The sequence below is a fragment of the Aegilops tauschii genome, chromosome 1, assembly GCF_002575655.3.
Source record: "Aegilops tauschii subsp. strangulata cultivar AL8/78 chromosome 1, Aet v6.0, whole genome shotgun sequence".
NCBI classification, from domain to species: Eukaryota; Viridiplantae; Streptophyta; class Magnoliopsida; order Poales; family Poaceae; genus Aegilops; species Aegilops tauschii.
Window position 1 is genome coordinate 88,054,634 of NC_053035.3, and position 23,393 is coordinate 88,078,026.

The window sequence follows — 23,393 nt, forward strand, 5'->3', positions numbered from 1 at the left end:
CTATAGATTGTTGCTAGGGGGTGACTAGTAGTGTTGATTACATCTTGTAGTTGATTAATGTATGGTCTATTTGGTGGAAGATTATATGTTCAGATCCATAATGCATATTAATACCCCTATTTGCCATGGGGGCGTAATTTGCCATTGGGAATGGCCGCTCGACCCACTTTTGGACCGATCTTTGGATAGGGGCCCAACCTCTATGGGCTGAATTCCGCGATTTGTACGAGATAGCTGTGGACCCAGCAATGACGGTGGCGGAGGCGTTCGCGTCGACACCACCAACGATTTACTTTAAACGGGAACTCAATGGGCAAGAGCAGACTAGTCTCGCAGCTCTGTTGCAGCTCATCGGCCCAATCAACCTTGCGGACGAACCGGACACAGTGAGCTGGGCGCTCACCAGCTCCGGAAAGTTTACGGTTAACTCCTTATATCGCAAGTTGTGTCGAGGGACGGCGCAACTTGCGATTGCAGGGTTGTGGATAGCACGGCTGCCCCTGAAGATCAAACTCTTCATGTGGCAATTGTTCCGTGATAAGCTGCCCACCTCCTTAAATGTGGCCAAACGCAACGGACCGACCACCGGGCCGTGCGTGCTGTGCAGGGCTCCAGATGCCAACCATGTGTTCTTCAACCGCCCTCTTGCAAGGTTTGCATGGAGAGCGGTCCGGACCGCGACTGGTGTCCAATGGGATCCTTGATCGGCTGTGGAGCTTACCCACCTTCTAGATGCGATCCACGGTCGTGCTAAACGGATTATGTGGAGTTGTGTAGGGGCACTACTCTGGGCTATGTGGTTAACTAGGAACAAATTCACTATTGAGGGTTGCTTCCCTATGCATCCGGCTAACATTATCTTCAAATGCAACCTCCTCTTGCAGTAGTGGAGTCCGTTGCGGAGGCGCAGGGATGCTGAGCTGATCAAGGCCGCCCAACAACGTCTGATGCAAGTGTATGTGATGGCTAGGGAGCCTTGACTATGGTTCTGACTGTGGTCCCTTTTGGTGCTTGACGAGCCTGCGCGCTCTGTACGGGCTATGCCCTGTAATCCACTAGTGGTTTGTTAAGTCGCGCTTGAACTATTTTGGTGATCCTTTTGCGTAGGCCGGAACGGCTTGTGGTGATGTCTTAAGACTTGGTGTTGTGCTACGCTGCCTGTTGTGGGCTTTATTAATTTAAAGCCGAACGCATCTGGCGTCTTTGTTCTAAAAAAAATTAATACCCCTTTGATCATGAGCATGTTGATGAGTTGTGAGTAGTTACTTTTGTTCTTGAGGTCATGGGATAAATCATGTTGCAAGTAATCATGTGAACTTGATATGTGTTCGATATTTTGATAGTATGTATGTTGTGATTCCCTTAGTGGTGTCTTGTGAACATCGACTACATGACACTTCACCATATTTGGGCCTAAGGGAATGCATTGTGGAGTAGTAAATAGATGGTGGGTTGCGAGAGTGACAGAAACTTAAACCTCAGTTTATGCATTATTCCGTAAGGGACCGATTGGATCCTAGAGTTTAATGCTATGGTTAGGATTTATCCTTAATACTTTTCTCGTAGTTGCGGATGCTTGCGGGAGGGTTAATCATAAGTAGGAGGTTTGTTCAAGTAAGAACAGCACCTAAGCACCGGTCCACCCACATATCAAATTATCATAGTAGCAAACACAAATCAAACCAACATGATGAAAGTGACTAGATGAAATTCCCGTGTACCCTCAAGTACGCTTTGCTTATTATAGGAGACCGTTTTGGCCAGTCCTTTGCCTCAAAAGGATTGGGCTACCTTGCTGCATACTTGTTACAATTATCGTTACTTGCTCGTTACAAATTATCTTGCTATCAAACTACTCGCTACTTACAGTTTCAGCACTTGCAGACATTACCTTACTGAAAACTACTTGTCATTTCCTTCTGCTCCTCGTTGGGTTTGACACTCTTACTTATCAAAAAGAGCTACAATTGACCCCATATACTTGTGGGTCATCAAGGCTATTTTCTGGCGCCGTTGCCTGGGAGTGAAGCGCCTTTGGTAAGTGGAATTCGGTAAGGAAACATTTATATAGTGTGCTGAAATTTATTGTCACTTGTCACTATGGAAAACAATCCTTTGAGGGGTTTGTTCAGGGTATCTTCACCTCGTCCGGAACCACAATTAATTGCCCTTCAACCTACTGCACCTACTGAAAATATTGAATATGAAATTCCTTCGTGTATGATAGAACAACTGCTAGCTAATCCTTATGCAGGAGATGGAACAGAACATCCTGATATGCACTTGATACATGTGGAACAAATTTGTGGATTGTTCAAGCTTGCAGGTTTACCCAGAGATGAAGTTATGAAAATGGTTTTCCCTTTATCTTTGAACGGAAAAGCATTGGCATGGTATAGGCTATGCGATGATGTTGGATCATGGAATTGAAATCGTTTAAAATTGGAGTTTCACCAAAAAATTTATCCTATGCATCTAGTTCATCGTGATCGGAATTATATATATAATTTTTGGCCTCGTGAAGGAGAAAGTATCCTCTAGCTTGGGGGAGGCTTAAGTCAATGTTATATTCACGCCCCAATCATGAGCTCTCAAGAGAAATTATTATTCAGAATTTTTATGCTTGGCTTTCTCGTATGATCGAACCATGCTGGATACTTCTTGTGCTGGTTCTTTTATGAAGAAAACTACTGAATTCCGGTGGGATCTCTTAGAAAGAATTAAACGCAATTCAGAAGATTGGGAACTCGACGAAGGTAAAGAGTCAGGTATAAAGCTTAAGTATGATTGTGTTAAATATTTTATGGATACCGATGCTTTTCAAAAGTTTAGCACTAAATATGGACTTGACTCTGAGATAGTAGCCTCCTTCTGTGAATCATTTGCTACTCATTTTGAACTCCCTAAAGAGAAGTGGCTTAAATATCACCCACCTATTAAAGATGAAATTAAAGAACCAGTACCAGTTAAAGAAGAAACTATACTCTATAATGTTGATCCAGTTGTTCCTACTGCTTATATTGAGAAACCACCTTTTCCTGTTAGGATAAAGGAGCATGCTAAAGTTTCAACTGTGGTTAAAAAAGCTATGTTAGAACACCTAAACCAGATGAACAAATTAGAGTTGAACCTAATATTGCTATGGTTAAAGATCTCTTAGAAGAAGATGTGGATGGGCATGATATCTACTTTTGTGAAGAAGCTGCTAGAATTGCCAAACCTGAAAAAGGGGTAAAAATAGAACAGTAGTTGGCCTACCTGTCATCTCAGTTAAAAATAGGAGATCACTTTTATCATGGTTTATGTGACCTGGGTGCTAGTGTGAGTGCTATTCCTCGTAAGTTATATCAAGAAATTAGGGAAGACATAGCACCTATTGAGATAGAAGACATAGATGTTACTATTAAACTTGCAAATAGAGACACTATATCACCAGTTGGGATTATTAGAGATGTTGAAGTCTTGTGTGGGAAAGTAAAATACCCTACTGATTTTCTTGTTCTTGGTTCCCCACAAGATGAATTTTGTTCCATTATCTTTGGCAGACCTTTCTTGAACACAGTTAATGCTAGGATAGATTGCTAGAAACAAATTGTGGGTGTTAGCTTTGGTGATGAGTCTCATGAGTTTATTTTTTCCAATTTTAGTAGAAACCATCATGAAAAAGAGTTGCCTAGTAAGGATGAATTGATTGGTCTTGATTCTATTGTTGTGCCACCTACTGATCCTTTAGAACAATACTTGCTAGACCATGAAAATGATTTACATATGCATGAAAGAAATGAAATAGATAATATTTTCTTTGAACAACGTCCTCTGCTTAAACACAATTTGCCTATTGAAACTCTAGGAGGTCCTCCTCCACCTAAGGGTGATCCTGTGTTTGAATTAAAACAATTGCCAGACAATCTGAAATATGCTTATCTGGATGAAAAGAAAATATATCCTGTTATTATCAGTGCTAACCTTTCAGAACATGAAGAAGAAAGATTATTGAAAGTTCGAAGGAAGCACCGAGCTGCTATTGGATATACTCTTGATGATTTAAAGGGCATTAGTCCCACTCTATGTCAACACAAAATTAATATGGAACCTGATGCTAAACCAATTGTTGATCACCAACGTCGGTTAAATCCGAAGATGAAAGAAGTGGTAAGAACGGAAATATTAAAACTTCTGGAAGCATGTATAATCTATCCTATAGCTGATAGTAGATGGGTATGTCCTGTTCATTGTGTCCTGAAGAAAGGAGGTATTACTATTGTTCCTAATGATAAGAATGAACTTATTCCACAAAGAATTGTTACAGGGTATAGAATGGTAATTGATTTCAGAAAATTAAAAAAAGCTACTAGAAAAGATCATTACCCTTTGCCTTTTATTGATCAAATGCTTGAAAGATTATCTAAGCACACACACTTTTGCTTCCTTGATGGATATTCTGGCTTTGCATAAATACCTGTATCTCAACCTGATCAAGAAAAGACTACTTTTACTTGTCCTTTTGGAACTTATGCTTATAGACATATGCCTTTTCGTTTATGTAATGCACCTGCTACCTTTCAAAGATGCATGATGGCTATATTCTTTGACTTTTGTGAAAAGATTGTTGAGGTTTTCATGTTTGACTTCTCTATTTATGGGAAGTCTTTTGATGATTGTTTAAGCAATCTTGATCGAGTTTTGCAGAGATGTGAAAAAACAAATCTTGTCTTGAATTGGGAGAAGTGCCACTCTATGGTTAATGAAGGCATTGTATTGGTTCATAAAATTTCTGAAAAAGGTATTGAAGTGGACCAAGCTAAGGTTGATGCGATTGAGAAAATGCCATGTCCTAAGGACATTAAAGGTATTTGTAGTTTCCTAGGTCATGCTGGTTTCTATAGGAGATTTATCAAGGACTTCTCTAAAATTTCTAGGCCTCTCACTAATTTATTGCAAAAGGATGTCCCTTTTGTTTTTGATGATGATTGTTTAGAAGCCTTTGAATCACTCAAGAAAGCTTTAATTTCTGCACCTATTGTTCAACCACCTGATTGGAACTTGCCTTTTGAAATTATGTGTGATGCTAGTGATTATGCTGTTGGTGTTGTTCTAGGACAAAGAGTTGATAAGAAATTGAATGTTATTCATTATGCTAGTAAAACTCTAGACAGTGCTCAAAGAAATTATGCTACAACTGAAAAAGAATTCTTAGCAGTGGTGTTTGCTTATGATAAGTTTAGACCTTATATTGTTGATTCCAAAATAACTGTTCACACAGACCATGCTGCTATTAAATATCTTATGGAAAATAAAGATGCTAAACCTAGACTTATTCGTTGGGTTCTCTTGTTACAAGAATTTGATTTGCATATTATTGATAGAAAAGGAGCTGAGAATCCAGTAGCTGATAACTTGTCTAGGCTTGAAAAAGTGCTTGTTGACCCACTTCCTACTAATGATAGTTTTCCTGATGAGCAGTTAGCTACAATAAATGTTGCTAATAGTACTCCTTGGTATGCTGACTATGCTAATTACATTGTTGCTAAATATTTACCACCTAGCTTTACTTACCAACAAAAGAAAAAATTCTTCTATGATTTAAGACATTACTTTTGGAATGACCCGCATCTTTATAAAGAAGGGGTAGATGGTATTATTAGACATTGTGTACCTGAGCATGAGCAGGGACAGTTCCTATGGAAATGTCACTCTGAACCATATGGAGGGCATCATGCTAGAGATAGAACCGCTCACAAGGTATTGCAATCTGGATTTTATTAGCCTACTCTCTTTATAGATGCTCATAAGTATGTCTCATCTTGTGATGAATGCCAAAGAATAGGTAATATCGGTAAGCGTCAAGAAATGCCTATGAATTATTCACTTGCTGTTGAACCATTTGATTTTTGGGGATTTGATTACATGAGACCTTTTCCTTCCTTTAATGGGTATACGCATATTTTGGTTGCTGTTGATTATGTTACTAAATGGGTAGAAGCTATTCCAACTAGTAGTGCTGATCACAACACCTCTATTAAAATGCTTAAGGAAGTTATTTTCCCAAGGTTTGGAGTCCCTAGATACTTAATGACTGATGGTGGTTCACACTTTATTCATGGTGCTTTCCGTAGGATGCTTTCTAAGTATGATGTTAACCATAGGATTGCATCACCTTATCATCCTCAGTCTAGTGGTCAAGTTGAGCTTAGCAATAGAGAAATAAAATTAATTTTGCAAAAGACTGTCAATAGGTCCAGGAAGAATTGGTCTAAGAAATTAGATGATGCACTTTGGGCTTATAGAACAGCTTATAAAAATCCTATGGGTATGTCTCCTTATAAAATGGTTTATGGAAAAGCTTGTCATTTACCTCTTGAGTTGGAACATAAAGCATATTGAGCAGTTAAAGAACTCAACTATGATTTCAAACTTGCCGGTGAAAAGAGGTTATTTGATATTAGCTCTTTAGATGAATGGAGGACCCAGGCTTATGAAAATGCCAAATTATTCAAAGAGAAAGTTAAAAGATGGCATGACAAAAGAATCCAAAAGCGTGAGTTTAAAGTTGGAGAATATGTCCTTTTGTACAACTCTCATTTTAGATTCTTTGCAGGAAAGCTCCTCTCGAAATGGGAAGGCCCATATGTCATCGAGGAGGTCTACCGGTCTGGAGCCATCAAAATAAATAATTTCGAAGGCACTAACCCGAAGGTTGTCAACGGGCAACATATAAAGCACTATATCTCAGGTACGCCTATTAATATTGAAAGCAATATTGTCCAAACGTTGACACCGGAAGAATACATAAGAGAGTCCTTTCGGAACACTCCAGAATCATCAAAATAAGGAGGTACGTGATACCGTAAGTAAACGGACTCTGAAAAATCCGCAAAAATATTTTTTTTGTCAGTTTTGGAATATTCTAGAATTTTAGGGATAAAGAGACTTCAAGGAAGCGTCCCCTGGTGAGCACAATACACCAGGGCGCGCCAGGCATGCCTAGCGCGCCCTGGTGGGTTGTGCCCACTTGGGGCACCTTCCGGACTCCGTTTTTCTTCTGTATACTTTTCCTGCAAGATAAAAATTCTATATTTACTTCCCGAACCTGTTAACCACCGTATCACGAAGAAATCCTCTGTTCTCTTTTCTTGCCGTTTCTAGTCAGATTTATCAAACGAGGCATCATGTCTTACTACTTCTCCAACAACATGGAAGAAGATGCTTGGCTGATGAAGACCGAGGAGGAGGAGGAAGGATCTCTTGACCCTCAAGGACAGGATCGCTTCATCACCTTCTTCACCACCAAAGGAGAACTGAGTATTGGGTATGGGCACTCCCCTTGGCTTCCGCCAAGCTTGGGGGAGGTGCCCCGGTATCGTATCATCCCACTATCTTTTTGCCTTTACTTATCTTAGTTCAATATTTTGCTTAGATGAATAAAGTTTAGTTCGATCTTTTCTTCCTTGAGAGTTTGCTTAGTGATCTATCATTGTTATCGTGTGCAAGTTATATAATAAAGTTAGCTCGAGTTTTTACTTTCTTTACTTCCTTGTTGCAAATAAAGAAAAGAAAAAGAGAAAGAAAGCAAACAAAAGAAAGGGAATAAATCAATAAGATCATATACTAATCCTATGGTAAGTGATAGCACCACACAAGGAAACGTATAAGTAAGAGAATTTTATTAGAGATTGACAAACATAGCATTGGTCAGTGATGCAACTCATGAAAGAGTTAATAATGGAAGGGAAGATTCACATATAAATATACTCTCCTAGAAATCTTTTGTGACTGTGAACCCTCACCAAAATATTATATGCCGAAATTGTTGACGTTGGACAAGGAAGACAATGTAATGGTTTATGTATGTTTATATTCACATAGAAGTCATATTGTCATAGATCCTTTAACATGTGATGCTTGCCTCCTATCTTTGCTAGTCAAAATTCTGCACTAAGTAGAGATACTACTTGTGCATCCAAAAACCCTTAAACCCAAATCTTTTTCAAGTGTCCACCATACCTACCTAGGGATTGAGCAAGGTCCCTCAAGTAAGTTGTCATCGGTGCAAAAAGGCAATAAAAATTGCTTCTAAATGTGTGAGATTGTTTAGTGTAAGACAAAATTGAGCGTTACACAAACTTGGATGACAAAGAATAAAAGCACAGACTGCATAATAAAGGTTGTCATCTTAAGGGGCAATGTAACGTGATGTTCTCTTGCACTAAGGGATTGAGCATACAAACAAATAAGTGGATGTCAACCTCTGCTTCCCTCTGCGAAGGGCCTATCCTTTACTTTTATGTATTTACTTTTATGCAAAGAGTCAAAGTTTCCCTTCTATTCCTTTTATTTTTCTCCTTTGGAAAGCATCATGTGGTGAGGAAAGATCTAGGCACATATGTCTAGCTGAATATAGATAGCATGAGTTATTATTGTTGACATCACCCATGAGGTGAGCATGTTGGGAGGCAAAACTCTAAGCCCCTATCTTTCTATGTGTCCGGTTGAAACGTTTTGCTCATGAGTACAAGGTGAGTGTTAGCAATCATAGAAGACTATATGATGGTCGAGTATGTGGATGATACGACGGTAAGTTATAATCGTTCCATGCCAATATTATACAACTTTCATATACTTTTGGAAACTTTTTATACTATGTTTGGGACTAACATAATGATCCAGTGCCCAGTGCCAGTTCATGTTTGTTGCATGTTTTTTGTTTCGCAGAAAATCCATATCAAACGGAGTCCAAACGGGATAAAAATTGCGGAGATTTTGTTTGGAATATATGTGATTTTTGGGAAGAAGAATCAACGCGAGACGATGCCCGAGGGGGCCACGAGACAGGGGGCGCGCCCCTGATCCTCGTGGCCACCTCGTAAGGTGGTTGGTGCCCTTCTTTCATGTCACGACCGGTTTTTCAATAAAATAATTATTGAGAGACCAATCCCTTTTACGGACCAGCGAGGAAGAATTCCTTCTCACTGGTAGACAATATCTTGGTCACAGAAGGAAAATACCAGGAGTACTAAATATAATACAAGGTTGAGCAGAGACTGCCCAACAATTTATTACATGCGCGCCGCTAAAACAAAACGGCGGATGGGGTGGCAACTACTAACTCACGATAATAACGGTGGTGAAAATATCACCGCGAAGCGAGTGATATGATTCCAGAAGACTACAGCTCTTCGAGCGTCGGAGTGAGGCTCGAGAAGACTTATTGCGGGTGGCGGAAGCGTATACAATACAAGTGACCAATATCCGGGATCGCGCAGGACTGATTGGGACTCCTCTAGGCATCGGACGCGCTATCAAACTCTTCATCCAAGAGACAAGCCAGGAAGCTCCGGCAAGCAATATTGCAAGATCCACCGCACCAAGGGCCACGACCTCCAGAACCGCCGACAAGTCGAGCTGCTTGCTGAGAAGCAAAAAGCTGAGTATGAGAGGCGGGACAAGGAGAAAGACCTGGATGGTTCCGAGGGATCCGGCAAGAAGCGTGGCGGCCAAGGAGGCCGCCGCGGCAAGGACAACCAGCAAGAAAGGCCCGCCCGGGGCCGTGACAAGAAACAAGAAGACAATGATCACGACGAGGATGACGAGTCCGGTGAGCAAGAGTTCCAGAAGGCTATGGAGGCCATGTGCATCGATGGTGGCGCCTCGCTGCATACTTCTAAACACTAGCTCAAGCAGTGGGCGCGTGAGATTACAGCAGTGGTCTAGCACGCCCCTCATCTTTGACGCCGAGGACCACCCTGACCGCACAACCGCGGTCGGGTGTTTGCCATTGTTGGTCTCACCAACGATACGCAACCTCAAGGTGAACAAGATGTTGGTTGACGGTGGGGCCGGCCTGAACTTGATCTCGCCTATCGTGATCAAAAGACTGCAAATTCCTGATGGAGACCTCGAGGAAATGGGTACGTCTCAAGGGGTCAATCCGGGGAGGAGCCAGGCGAAGGGGAAGGTCACACTGCCCGTGACGTTTGGAGGAGAGTTAAACTATAGGATGGAGAGGATCATCTTCGACGTGGCCGAGATCCCCTTGCCCTACAACGGGATCCTCGGCCGCCCGGCACTAGCCAAGTTCACGGCGGCATCACACTACGCCTACAACATGCTAAAGATGCCCGGGCCGTTGACCATCACCTCCGTCCCCTCCGACAAGAAGGACGCGCTAATCTGCGCCGACCAACTCTACCGGGAAGCAGTTGCAGCAGCTGCTGTCAAGGGACCTGCTCCTGCCGCTGGAGGCCCGGAAGGGAAGGGGAAGCCCGGCAAGACCTCTCGCACCCACTCCGGCAAGCACGCCTCTTCGGAGTGCTACGCTACCATCGAGGACGTGCCAGAGAGCTCTATCGGCAAGAGCAAGAAATCCAGAGCTGAGCCACCGCAGACCAAGAAGGTGTCCGCCAGGGAGGATGGCACGGGAGGGGCCTTCACCATAGGCTCCACCCTCGACAGCAAATAGGAAGGCGCGCTCGTCACCTTCCTGCGGGCGAATGTCCACGTGTTCGCGTGGCAAGCATCCGACATCCCCGGTATTCCCAGGGAGGTGATTGAGCACCACCTAGCTGTCTGCCCTCATGCGCAGCCCGTCAAGCAGAAGGTCAGAAAGTAGGCTCTGGAGAGGCAGGAGTTCATCACGGAGGAGATCAGGAAGTTGGAAGCGGCAGGTTTGGTGAGAGGAGTGCTCCACCCGACGTGGTTGGCCAATCCGGTGGTGGTGCGCAAGGCGAATGGGAAGTGGAGGCTATGTATTGATTACACAGATATCAATAAGGCTTGTCCTAAGGATCCCTTCCCGTTGCCGCGCATCGACCATATTGTTGACTCCACGGCCAGGTGTGATCTGTTATCATTCCTCGACGCCTACTCGGGCTACCACCAAATCTTCATGACAAGGGAGGATGAAGAAAAGACAGCATTCATCACCCCGTGTGGTACGTATTGCTTTTTACGGATGCCTTTCGGGTTGAAGAGTGCTGGCTCGACGTTCGCAAGAGCAGTCCAAATTGGTTTTGAACCTTAGCTCCATAGAAATATGGAGGCATACATGGACGACATAGTGGTCAAAACCAAGGACGGGCCAACTCTTGTGCAAGATCTGGAGGAGACATTTGCCAACCTGTGCAAGATCAACCTCAAGCTGAACCCTGAGAAGTGTGTCTTCGGTGTTCCGTCCGTCAAGATTCTCGGGTTCTTTGTGTCACAGCGCGGGATCGAGGCAAACCCAAACAAAATCAAGGCTATTGAGCAGATTGAGGCGCCCAAGCGGATCAAAGATGTGCGTCGGCTCACCGGCTGCATCACCGCCGTGAGCCGATTCATCTCCAAGTCCGCTGAGCGCGCCCTTCCTTTCTTCAAAATCTTGAAGAAGGCGGGCCCAATGGAGTGGACCCCAGAAGCCGAGGCAGCATTGCAGGATCTGAAGAAATACCTTTCCTCCACGCCAATACTGGTTGCGCCTAAACCACAAGAGCCATTGCTGCTATATCTGGCGGCGACGAATCAAGTCGTCAGCGCCGCACTGGTGGCATAGAGGGAGGTCGACGAGGAGGCAGTGACGGCGGCAGAACCAGCGGATGGCAAGCCAAAGATTCCCCCGGCAGGGCCTGGTGCCGGCAAGGCGCGGCCCCCGGCAGAGTCTGATGCCACCAAGGCAGTGCCCGCGCAGTCGAGTGAGGTGGTGCAGAAGAAGAAGATGATGCAGCACCCGGTTTACTTTGTCAGCTCCCTCTTGCAGGGGGCTAGGTCGAGGTATTCCGGTGTGCAAAAATTTCTCTTCGGCCTCCTTATGGCCTCGAGGAAGCTGCTTCATTACTTCCAAGCCCACGAGATCACTGCCGTCACCCGCCTCCTGTTGCAACGGATACTGCATAACCCAGATGCAACCGGAAGGATTGTGGAATGGGCCTTGGAGCTATCAAGTTTCGGTTTGAAGTTTGAAAGTACCCTGACAATCTAGAGCAGAGTCTTGGCGGAGTTCATTGCAGAATGGTCGTCAACGCCTGACGAAGAAATCCAGGAGACCACTCTCCCCGGCAAGGAAGCGGACCGCGACTGGATCATGTACTTTGATGGGGCTTTCTCGCTGCAAGGCACCGGTGCCGGTGTGCTGCTCGTCGCGACCACCGGAGAGCACCTCAAGTACGTGATCTAGATGCACTTCCCCAGGGAGATGTCCACCAACAACACTGCTGAGTACGAGGGATTGCTCGCCGGTCTCAGGATCGCGGCAGACCTCGGGGTTAAGAAGGTCATCGTCAGGGGTGACTCGCAACTTGTTGTTAGGCAGGTCAACAAGGATTACCAGAGCTCATTGATGGAGGCCTACGTAGATGAGGTGAGGAAGCTGGAGGAACGCTTTGACGGTATCCAAGCGGAGCACGTCCCCCGAATGGAGAATGACATCGCCGGTTACCTGCCAAAGCGTGCTGCATTCAAGCTACCTGTGGAACCAGGTACCTTTTTGCTCCGGTTAAGTCAACCATCCGTCGAGCCATCAACGGGGCAGAACAAGCGGAGGAAGTCAGGTCCCGGCAATTACTTTCCTACCGAGCCCCCTGGGGCCGCCGGCAAGGGTGCTGCCGCGGACGCTGGGCCTGCCTAAGAGCAACTGGCTCCAGCAGGGCATCAAGCCTTGGCCGTAGAGACAACCACTCCCGTGGCGGAAGAGATGCCTTTGGTCCTTGCCGTCGAGCCCCAGGCTCCGGCATGGGCGCAGCATACCGTCCAATTCCTCCAAACAGGGGAGCTTCCTGTGGAGCAGGAAGAAGCGGAGAAAGTAGCCCGTCGGTCCGCCCTGTACCAGTTCGTCGATGACGTCCTGTACAGGAGAAGGCCGAACGGTGTGAAACTAAAGTGCATCCCCCGGGAGGAAGGACTGGAGCTGTTGGCGGAGATACATGGAGGCATATGTGGCTCCCACGTAGGGTCGAGGGCCCTTGCCGGAAAGGCGTTCCGGCAAGGTTTCTTCTGGCCCACCGCCCTCCAGGATGCGACGGCACTAGTAACCAAGTGTGAAGCGTGTCAGTTCCATTCAAAGAAGCTTCATCAACCAGCTCAAGCCCTTCAAACAATCCCTCTCTCCTAGCCATTCTCGGTGTGGGGGCTCGATATACTGGGCCCTTTCCCCCGTGCTGTCGGGGGCTTTGAGTACTTGTACGTTGCAATCGACAAGTTCACAAAGTGGCCGGAAGTGGAAGCAGTGAGAAAGGTGACTGCTCAGTCAGCCGTCAAGTTCTTCAAGGGACTGGTCTGCCATTTTGGTGTGCCAAACAGAGTCATCACCGACAACGGCACGCAGTTCACAAGCCACACCTTCATGCAATACATTCAAGACCTCGGTAGCAAGGTCTGTTTTGCTTCCGTGGCACACCCACGGAGCAACGGCCAAGCGGAGAGGGCAAATGCTGAAGTGTTGCGAGGCCTGAGAACGAAGACCTTTGACAAGCTGCACAAGAGTGGAAGGCGCTGGATTGATGAGTTGCCGGCGGTTCTTTGGTCGATCAGGACAACGCCAAATCGAGCCACCAGCCAGAAACCTTTTGCCCTGGTATACGGGGCAGAAGCAGTTCTCCCCACGGAACTCATATATGGGTCACCTCGAGTGCTCGCTTATGATGAGCTTGAGCAAGAGCAGTTGCGCCAAGATGACGCGACGCTCCTTGAGGAAGATCGTCTTCGGGCGGCTATGAGAGCAGCACGCTACCAACAAGCCTTGCGCCGCTACCATAGCCGCAGGGTTCATGCCCGAAGCTTTGAGGAAGGCGACCTTGTTCTTTGGCGCGTTTAGTCGGCCAAGAATTCCAACAAGTTGACGCCGAAGTGGGAAGGCCCTTATCGGGTAATGCGAGTCACCAGGCCTGGCGCAGTCCGCCTAGAGACCGAAGATGCTGTCCGAGTGAGCAACTCCTGGAACATCGAGCATCTTCACAAGTTTTACCCGAAAGGCGTGGTTTGCCGGGCCTCCCGGCAAGCCACCTTTTGTACAAGCTTTGCCGGCAAGGCATGTGACCCTTTGTACAAAGCCAGGCGCAGACCCTGAGCATAAATAAATGAAGCGCTGGTGCTTAAGTTATAGCATGCATGCTAGGTCGAGTCTCTTCCTTGGTTAGGGTTGATAGTGCTTAGCGGCGACTAACCCCTAGCCTAGAGGTCGAGTGCACGTCTATCTGTCTCTTTTCTGTCCTGCCTTAGTTCGCAGGGCACATGAGCACTTCTGCTGAGCTACTTGGAAGAAAGGAAACGTACCGACGTCCCGACCCTGGCAAACCAGAGTTGCCGGGGGCTGCAAGCACAAGGACCCAACCGCGGCAAGACAAGGTTGTTGGGGGCTGCAGATCCAGATAAGTCTTTCATCCTCTATCATGCATTTCGGAACGGAACTGGGATATGTGAAACCTCGTTTTATTTCTAGGCCACCGTGCTCCCCTTTTTCTATACCCAAGGATTATCTCCTGGGCCCGGATTTGGTTGTAGTCGCGGTGGCAAGGAAGTAGAACGAGGAGCCTAAGCCCGCTTCATCCCTGCCTCCGCCAAGGGCGCGAGAATGGTCGAGCGAAGTGGGGGGACGGCAAGGCCTGTTGCCGGGTGAAAACGTTTATCTTAAATTGTAACAAGGACTCGCTCCTTGTCGCGGGGTCTACCCACGAACGAAAAACCCGGCAAACATCCCTTTTTCATTTAAAACATCCCACACAGGTACAGTCCATACGGAATGAAAAACATGAGCAAGGGGATTACAAGCTTTAAATTTAACAAGGCCCGAAGGCTTACAGACTAAAAAAGAGATAAGATGCCCGTAATCCCTTTCTTGTCCCTCTCCTCAGGAGGCAGGTCAAGAAGGCTAAAGGGCAAAAGGGGCACCTAGGCGAGCTACGAGCAGAAGAAAGCGCCAAGAGAACACCTCGGTGGCCGCCCACGGGTGGGCCGGTGATGACGGTGCTGGGAAAGGAGCTGGAAGACGAGGCGACAAGACCGTCAATACGCGATGAAGGCGTTGGTGCCCGCGTACTGCGAGTTGACGGCCTTGCCGCCCGCCCTCTTCCTCTTTCGCAGCCTCCCGACGCCAGCCGCCCAAGGAGACGGCCCCGAGAAGTTCAAGGAGCTGGCCCCATCCCCGGCAAAACTCTGCCGGAGGAGCGGCCAGGTGCAGATGCTGCTGCTTCCGCACCCGCCCAGGCGCGGGGCATCCGATGCCTAGTCGGACTCGTCCCCGTCATCTGCCCCGCTGTCCTCCTTCGTCACTTTCGCTCGAGGAAGAGCTTCCATCGTCGGAATCTCCGTCGGAGGAGCTCTCCACGCAGCATTTCAGGCGAGTTCCGAAGTCTCCGAAGACCTTGATGGAGAGCAGGCCGTCCTCCATTAATTTGAAGTAGAGGACGAGCCCCGCCATCGGCTGTGGATACGAGCGAACGTCTTCCATCCGTGACGGAGGTACATGACCCGAGGAGCCGGGAATTCGACGTCGACCCACATGCCCCCATTCCCACAGCCCATGATGTGCAATCTTAGGGATTGGGGCGGGTCACGCTCCATCTCCTGAGCAAACAGGGCGGGAAGACGAAGACGGCGACGCGGAGGCCGGCGCATCCTGATGAAGAACTCGCGGGGATGGTCTCCGACATGGCCTTCTATCGGAAAAGGCGTCATTGGAGGGGGCGAAGCCGGCGTGCTGCCCTGTCCTCCTCTTCCCCGAGCACTGCGACCTCTGCTCCGGCCTCACCCACGGCCTCGCCCCCTCCCCCTTCCCCTCACGGCCGGCTCCACCACCGCGGGCTCAGGAGGAGGAGGGACGCGCTGTCGAGCGGCGACCCTCGCCGCCACCGTCGAAGGACCAGGATTCCCTTTCTCCATGGCGAGTGAAAGGAAGAAGCAGAAGCGAGAGGAGATAGATGACAGAAGAGTGCGGGACGCCATCTCCCCTTCCCCCTCCTTATAAGGGAGCGGGGTCGGGGCTCGGCCGCCCCGCTCGGCCAATCCAGCCACCAGAGGCGTAGGGAATCGGGACCGACCCGCTGCCCCAACAAGCGACGGCTCGGTTTCCCGCCTCCACCGCTTGCCACCCTAAGTGCATGAAGGACGCGTGGCGAACGTGCAGAATCGAGGGGACGGGTGAGGCGACCTCTCCCCACCCCGTGATCATGGGGTGTGGACGCCTTGAAGACCGCGACCCAGCCCCGTGCGGTAAATGAGCCGCGCCTCCACGCCTCCCTCTTTTTATGGGGAAGGCGGGAACCGCCTATTTTACTACGATATGGCGCATGCATGCGGGAATTGCCCCACGCATGCTGCCCACGTCACGCGCACCCCTCCACGCCACGCCGCGCGCGCGGGTCGTGGGAAGCGCCGCGTGCGAAAAGTTTTACCGTGGTAAAAACCGCCCCGCCTGCCCGCGCACTGTTTTGGGCCTGGCCCAACAACGTGTCGCGCTTATGTGTGGCCCAAGCCCGGGGGCTCTTGTCGGTGTACAAAAAGAGGGGTGCGTTTTTGTACCCCTATACCTGTGCACGGGCAGTCGGAGCCGCGCCTACAGTCACGCCAAGCAGAACAGGGGAGGTGAGCCAAGGTAAGACCAAAGCCCAAGATAATAAGAGCAACGCCAAGGCCAAGACCACTAAGAGCAGAGGGACGAAGCATGTTCCCCCGGCAAGACCCTTGCCGGGGCAGCCTCAGCAGCCCCGGCAAGATCCTTGCCGGGACAGCTCGCCCCGCACCAAGAGAGCGAGCCACCCTTGAGCCCACGGTCTCCAACATCACGTTGGGCCAGGGCTCGGGAGGCGCCTCCGTGGTGGCATGCAGATCTTTGTGAAGACATATTCAAGATCAGATGATGATTAGAAGACGACGATCCTCGGCAAGATCCTTGCCGAGGAAGGCCACCAGACCCCCGGCAAGGCCCTTGCCGGGGACGACAGCGTGCCATGGCAAGACCCTTGCCGAGCCACACGGCAAGACCCTTGCCGGGCCACCCGGCAAGGCCCTCACCAAGGACGCCAGCAGGGCCACCGCCAGGCCCACGCCAACCAAGCTTCCACCGCCGTTCACATGCAGCTGCCAGCCCAACCAGCTCGGCGGGCACCTGCATGGAAACATGCAGCTCCCAGGCCAACTCATCGAGCGCCTGCGTGGTGGCATGCAGATCTTCCTGAAGGCTCCGCCACTGCGCCACCTCAGCTGCTTGCCTGCCTACATGGCACCACGCGCCTCACTGGCCAGGGCGCGTGTCAAAGCAAGGAGGAGCGTGGACGGACGGGACGGGCCTCGCCCCGTCCCCAATAAAGCAAGGGGACACCTAAGCTACGCATTAAATGCGTCTTGTCCTGTAATACGAGCGATAAGCTCAGGGCACTGTACACCTTACCACCTCCTGTGTGCCACTGTGGCAGCCCCTTCCGACTATAAAAGGAGGCCCATGGCATACTGGAGAAGGATTCGGCTCTTTCGAACCACGCACTGACCACAGCTAGTTCGAGAGCTCAGGAACTCTCTGAAATACACCCACCAAAGCAGGACTAGGGTTTTACGCATCCTTGCGGCCCGAACCTGGGTAAATGATCCTTGTGCTGTCTACTAGCCCTGCTCTTCTCGCAACCCCGCGCCCTGGCAACCGTAGTAGGGATTCTTGTGATCCCATAGGTGTCGTTCCACACCGACAGCCGTGGGCCGCAGGCAGGCAGGTCTGGGGACCCCCGTTCCCAGAACGCCGACATATGTGATTTTTTGGAAGAAGAATCAACGCGAGATGATGCCCGAGGGGGCCACGAGGAAGGGGGCGCGCCCCTGACCCTCGTGGCCACCCCGTAAGGTGGTTGGTGCCCTTCTTTCGTCGCAAGAAAGCCAATATCCGGATAAAAATCGTGTCCAAATTTCAGCCCAATCGGAGTTACGAATCTCCCGGAATATAAGAAATGGTGAAAGGCCAGAATGTGAGAACGCAGAAACAGAGAGAGACAGAGAGACAGATCCAATCTTGGAGGGGCTCTCGCCCCTCCCATGCCATGGAAGCCAAGGACCAGAGGGGAAACCCTTCTCCCATCTAGGGAGAAGGTCAAGGAAGAAGAAGAGAATGGGGCTCTCTCCCCCTCTCTTCCGGTGGCGCCGGAACGCCGCCGGGGCCATCGTCATCACCGCAATCACTACAAGAAAGTTGTTAATACATGACGGTCCTGGTCCATCACAAATCATCCAAAAACTGTCATGCGTGCCCACCCATGACGGATTAGAAATCCGTCATGTATATCGCGTCATAATTTCACATCTAACCTTCCATGGCGGTTATTGGTCGTGAAGGATCTGCCCCAGGCCCGCCCGGCCCAAACTAGGATATGACGGAACAGACCGTCACCGATTTACATGACCTGGAATCAACGTGGACCTAACATGGCGCCTACATGGATCTAACATGGAGGCGAGCATGGGCCCAGTTAGGGTTTTGGCCTAATAATTTCGTTCCAGTCAGACTAATAATTTCATTCCATCCCACCCCCATTTGCCCCTTTTTTAGTCCAGCCTGTTTTATCGATGCATCACAATTTACAAAGACAACAAATTATATTCATTCAAAAAATAGCATTTGTTCACAAGACAATACAAATTTCCTACAATCTGGTCTGATTTTGAAAAACAAAATTAATATCAAAACATCACAAGCATATCTAGAAGGCGCTATAAGCATTTAAAAAAATCGAGTAACATGACTCCGTTGAAAAAGCACTACTGGGTGATTTTAATCTCCAACACTACACAGCCACTTCCACGCAGCTAATTGGACCCAAGTAATCCTGCTGAAAAACTTTAATCTCCAGTAACACGGACTAACTGCAAAATCTGCAAAGAATCCAAAACACATCAGAATGATAATAAGTTATAACAGCCAGCTCCCAAATGAATACAAAGAGCAATAATTAGTTGATTTTCCAAGCAATCATCTGATGCACACACCACTACTATATCAAGGTAGCATAAAAATGTGGGCAACACACGCTAAGAAAAAGCAGAATAGTAATACTGGAGGCATACTTTCTTCATCAATTAAAAGTAATTATGTTAATAAACTAGCCTTTTGCATGTAATGTGAAATAAAAACCACTCAAAGGCAAGAGCATTTTAGGGAATTAAATGATCCACTTAGTACGATAACCTTCACATCTAGATTAACAACACCTGGGAGTTGTGAAGAACAATGACATATGTTGGAATAAAAAAACATGCATTCTCTAATTTACTGATTAGCCTTCATGGCATACAAGGTACATAATCATCTTTGCCCTCACTTCAGTATGAGATGGTATGAAGAATTGAGATAGAGCATGTGTTGAAATTGTATATATGCCACTTCCTGATTATTATCTTTACTAGCAGGATTACTAGCATATTCTCTATTCCTGATTATTATCTCAATTGCTTTCTACAAAGAGCCCCCACATGAAAATGTATTAAGTATATAATTCAAGGGAATATACCTGATCTCTTTTTTTGTATAGTTCTGGTTGTATACCTAACATTTTAGTTTAAAGATTACTAGCACACCATTAATTAATTATTCTTTCCAGTAGGCTTTCACCAATGACGTGGTGTGAATAATACCGAGAAATAGAGAATATGCTAGGAATAATACTGAAATTTTGAGACTGAACAAATGCACGATGTAGCAGATCGAACACTCTTAAATCTGAAGCGAAAATAATATACCATCTATTAGGTATCTTAAAGAAAAAGCATGCAATCTTCACTTCCATCGCTCCTTCAGATTGCAATTCTGTGAATACGCATTTCCAGAAATACAATAGTACAAACCCATCACTTCTACTATAATAAGCAAAAAAACTCAGCATCATATAAACTGTTGCTTGCAAACCCCAAAAAGAAGGGAAAACAAAAGGATTATTCATCCAAGTATATTAAGAAGTCAGGCAATAATTGAATAAGACATCAAGGCAGTAATGAAGAAGTCAGGTAATCAATTCTTCTTTCTTTCATTGTTACTTACAATTTTCTTTTTGGAACAGAAGTATGGACACACAAAGTATACTCGGGAGACAAAGAAGGTAAACAAACTACAAAAGTTAATTATTGTTTCCAAGTAACGGCGTCAGCGCCTTTTTCGCCATTTGGACTTTTGACCCATACTGTATGCAGAGCAGAAAACCATCATGGACATTAAAGAGGTACAATCAGGTAGAAGTGGAAGTGAACTGTTGCTAAAGAAAGCCAAGCATGGTTTTCTTGCATTTTTAATTGTTGTTCTGAACATATCCTACTCTCCTTTCGAATAGCCCATGATCTCTACCTGTTAATTGGAGCACGCTAGCGGTAACTCAAATATCTAGACATCTCTTCTACCTGCGACCTTTTTGTATCTAATTTTGTATCTAAACATCTCTTCTACCTGACACAAAGGCCAACCTTTTAGTACCACCTCTCCTAGATTCACACATGAAAAAAATGCATCGTACCTACAAACTGTAAAATGGATTGCCTAGCTCTTGTATATATGATATGTATGTGAATCGGTTCTTAACAGACTATGTCACCGATATATTGAGACTTCTGTTATGTGTTCCCTCCGTCCAGATGTGAAGGACAGGAGAGGCATAATCAATTTTACAACTCAAATATTCTCCCCTTCAAAACATACAGACCACTTCCCCTTATTAGATAAAAGAAATAAACAATCAGCTACATCAACAAAAAGATATTCATATACTTTGCAACAACATATGCTCTTACCTACTTTAGAGAAAAATCAATTTATCAATCTATATGGCGCGGCAGCAAGACGCTAGTATGTTGTATGCGTGCAGAACAGGAACTTGTTCAGAATAGTGACCTGCACTATAGATTGCATTTAACAGTGTTGTTGAACCTGCAGTTTAGATCACGGGTTCAGGGAACTTCTTGTAAACAAATGTAAAGGTTCATTTACTAGCTATCTAGTCATTGAGAATCAAGCTTCTCTGATTTTGAATTTGAATATGTGTGTAATGGGGAGTTTTTTTGCATGCAGACATACATAATGCTACACATAGGCTGCAATTATCTCTCACCAAATTTTGACTCTATTCTACTCTATTCAGCCTGTACTGCCCACTCACAAAACAATAGTTGGGACTATCAATGCCCATGGCTACAGAATTCCTCTAAACAACACTTCTGTACTTGTTAAATTACTCGAATGTAACTATCCCCCGTTTTCTGGAACCAACAATTTTTAAATCTATGATCCATAACTAAAAATGCATTAGTAAACTGCAGGGCCATGCTAGGAAATCGGGAAGGTCTTCCTTGGTATGAATGCACCAAGTGCCTTTTCCAAACTCTGGGTGTTCCTGACATCTTTATGTATTGGGTGAGAATTAGATGGCAGAACCTATAACAATTTGGTGAAAATTATATGTTCAAATACTTACATGAACCTATAAATATTTAGGTTGAATCATTACCTGTTTATTTATATGGATGAGCACGTTCAGTCAGATAAAGCCCATCCTAAAAAAAAAGATGCCGACGGGAGAGAAAGATGGGGTTTGAGGTGCTCACCTGGGCAAGGGAGGGCCTCTAGTGGTCCAAATGCTGCAAAGGAGGTCGCCACAGGATGCACAGCCGCGCCAGAGATGTGGCAGAGGAGGTTGGGGTCGCCGCCGTGCAGCCCAACGCGGGCGAACACACTGAGCTAGGAGAAGCCATCCAGAAGGTGGAGATGGCGCGAGTCCGCGCGGTGTGCAATGGAGCGAAGCCGCCGGAGACGTGCCGAGGATGGACGCGATCTGCAGCCGAAACCCTAGCCACAGGCTAGGCGTCACAGGCGAGCGCAGGGGAACGGGTGCGGCGGATCCAACTGGCTTGGAGGACGAGGGGTCAGAGACCAGCTCATCTATGTGTTGCGCGGTGGTGGAGTCACCGGAACCGGCGGGCGTTGGCTGCGGCGTGAGGGATGCGGCGGATCTGGTAGCTACTGGTGCTGCGAGGTGAGAGGAGAGAAGGGGGAGGGCCAATGGCGAGCAATGACAGGAGGGAGGCGAGGAGATGGTTGGTGGCGGCGATGTGGGAGGGACGATGGGGAATCAGGAGGGAGCTGCGGAGGAGGGAGGGGATGAGGGTTAGGGTTAGCTTTTTATATGGGTGAAGTCTAGGCGGGCTTTTGCGGGCTTTGGAGGGCTTGCAGGGCTCTGCCGGGCCGTCCATGACAGTTTCCGAAAACGTCATCAGAAATCCGTCATGGATTAACAGGTTTCTTGTAGTGAATCTACACCAACACCTCCGTCATCTTCACCAACATCTCCATCACCTTCCCCCATCTATCTACAACGGTCCACTCTCCCACAACCCGCTGTACCCTCTACTTGAACATGGTGCTTTATGCTTCATATTATTATCCAATGATGTGTTGCCATCCTATGATGTCTGAGTAGATTTTCGTTGTCCTATCGGTAATTGGTGAATTGCTATGATTGGTTGAATTTGCTTGTGGTTATGTTGCTGTCCTTTCACTACTAGGAAAAGGGCTATAGATATATGGACACTAACGGCGCACCACACATGTGGTGCGCCACTACTATATACTAATGGCGCACCATGTGTTGGTACGCCATTAGTGTCCAAATACTAATGGCGCACCACATCCACAGTGCGCCACTACTAACAATTTTTTTAATTTTATTTCAAAAACTAGTAATGGCGCACCAGGGGATAGTGCGCCATTACTAGTTTAACTAGTAATGGCGCACCACACCCTCGGTGCGCCACTACTAACAATTTTTTTTCAATACTAGTAATGGTGCACCGAGGGGACAGTGCGCCATTACTAGTTTTAACTAGTAATGGCGCACCACACCCTCGGTGCGCCACCACTAAAAATTCGCACCACACCCACGGTGCGCCATTACTAACTTTGCCCAAAAATTCCACCGAATGCACCCCCCCATGGACCGCCTTTTTAGTTTTAGAAAAAATAAAAGAAAATGATGGAAATGTCAAAAAAATAAAATAAAATAAGTTTCCCATGTGATATGTGGTCTAGTTGTTGGGAAAATTTACAAATATGAATTTCGACTTTATTTGCAAAATCTCTCTGGAATTTGTAAAATGGGCATAACTTTTGCATACGAACTCGGATTAAAAAGTTTTTTATATGAAAAATCATCTACTTGAAAAGACGAATTGAACGGGGGAACCCCATTCAACATCTTCAAAATCCCCAAAAACCTAACAGAACGAAAGATACGGGGCTTTTAAGATCTAGAGGGGGAAAAATGAAACAAATTTCAAACTTACTAGTGGCGCACCATTTGCTAGGTGCGCCACTAGTAACAGGAAAAAATTGGTTTCAAGAAAACTTTTTTTGGAATTTTTTTTTTCAAAATATGATACGTAATATGACCAGGAAGTTTGAAATATTT

At 46.9% G+C, this 23,393-nt stretch overlaps 1 protein-coding gene and 1 long non-coding RNA gene across 3 annotated transcripts; one reads left to right on the forward strand and one right to left on the reverse strand.

The window, feature by feature from the left end:
- The first annotated feature begins 248 nt into the window (after positions 1 to 248).
- LOC109752800 (uncharacterized) lies at positions 249 to 704 on the forward strand. The gene has a single exon (XM_020311704.1). The coding sequence runs from the start codon at positions 249 to 251 to the stop codon at positions 702 to 704; it is 456 nt and encodes a 151-aa protein (XP_020167293.1).
- Positions 705 to 18,527: 17,823 nt separating this feature from the next.
- Positions 18,528 to 22,093, reverse strand: LOC120973530 (uncharacterized). 2 transcript variants are annotated; one of them, XR_005768563.2, is made up of 2 exons: positions 21,535 to 22,093; positions 18,528 to 18,822 (listed from the first exon to the last, which is right to left on the reverse strand). It is a non-coding gene; the product is annotated as an uncharacterized lncRNA (long non-coding RNA). The 2 variants fall into 2 exon arrangements; XR_006669924.1 differs by lacking the exon at positions 21,535 to 22,093 and adding an exon at positions 19,687 to 20,718.
- Positions 22,094 to 23,393: the final 1,300 nt, after the last annotated feature.

Coding starts and splice junctions, on each gene's coding strand:
- LOC109752800 (XM_020311704.1), top strand. CDS start 249: ATGACGGTGGCGGAGGCGTTCGCGTCGACACCACCAACGATTTACTTT.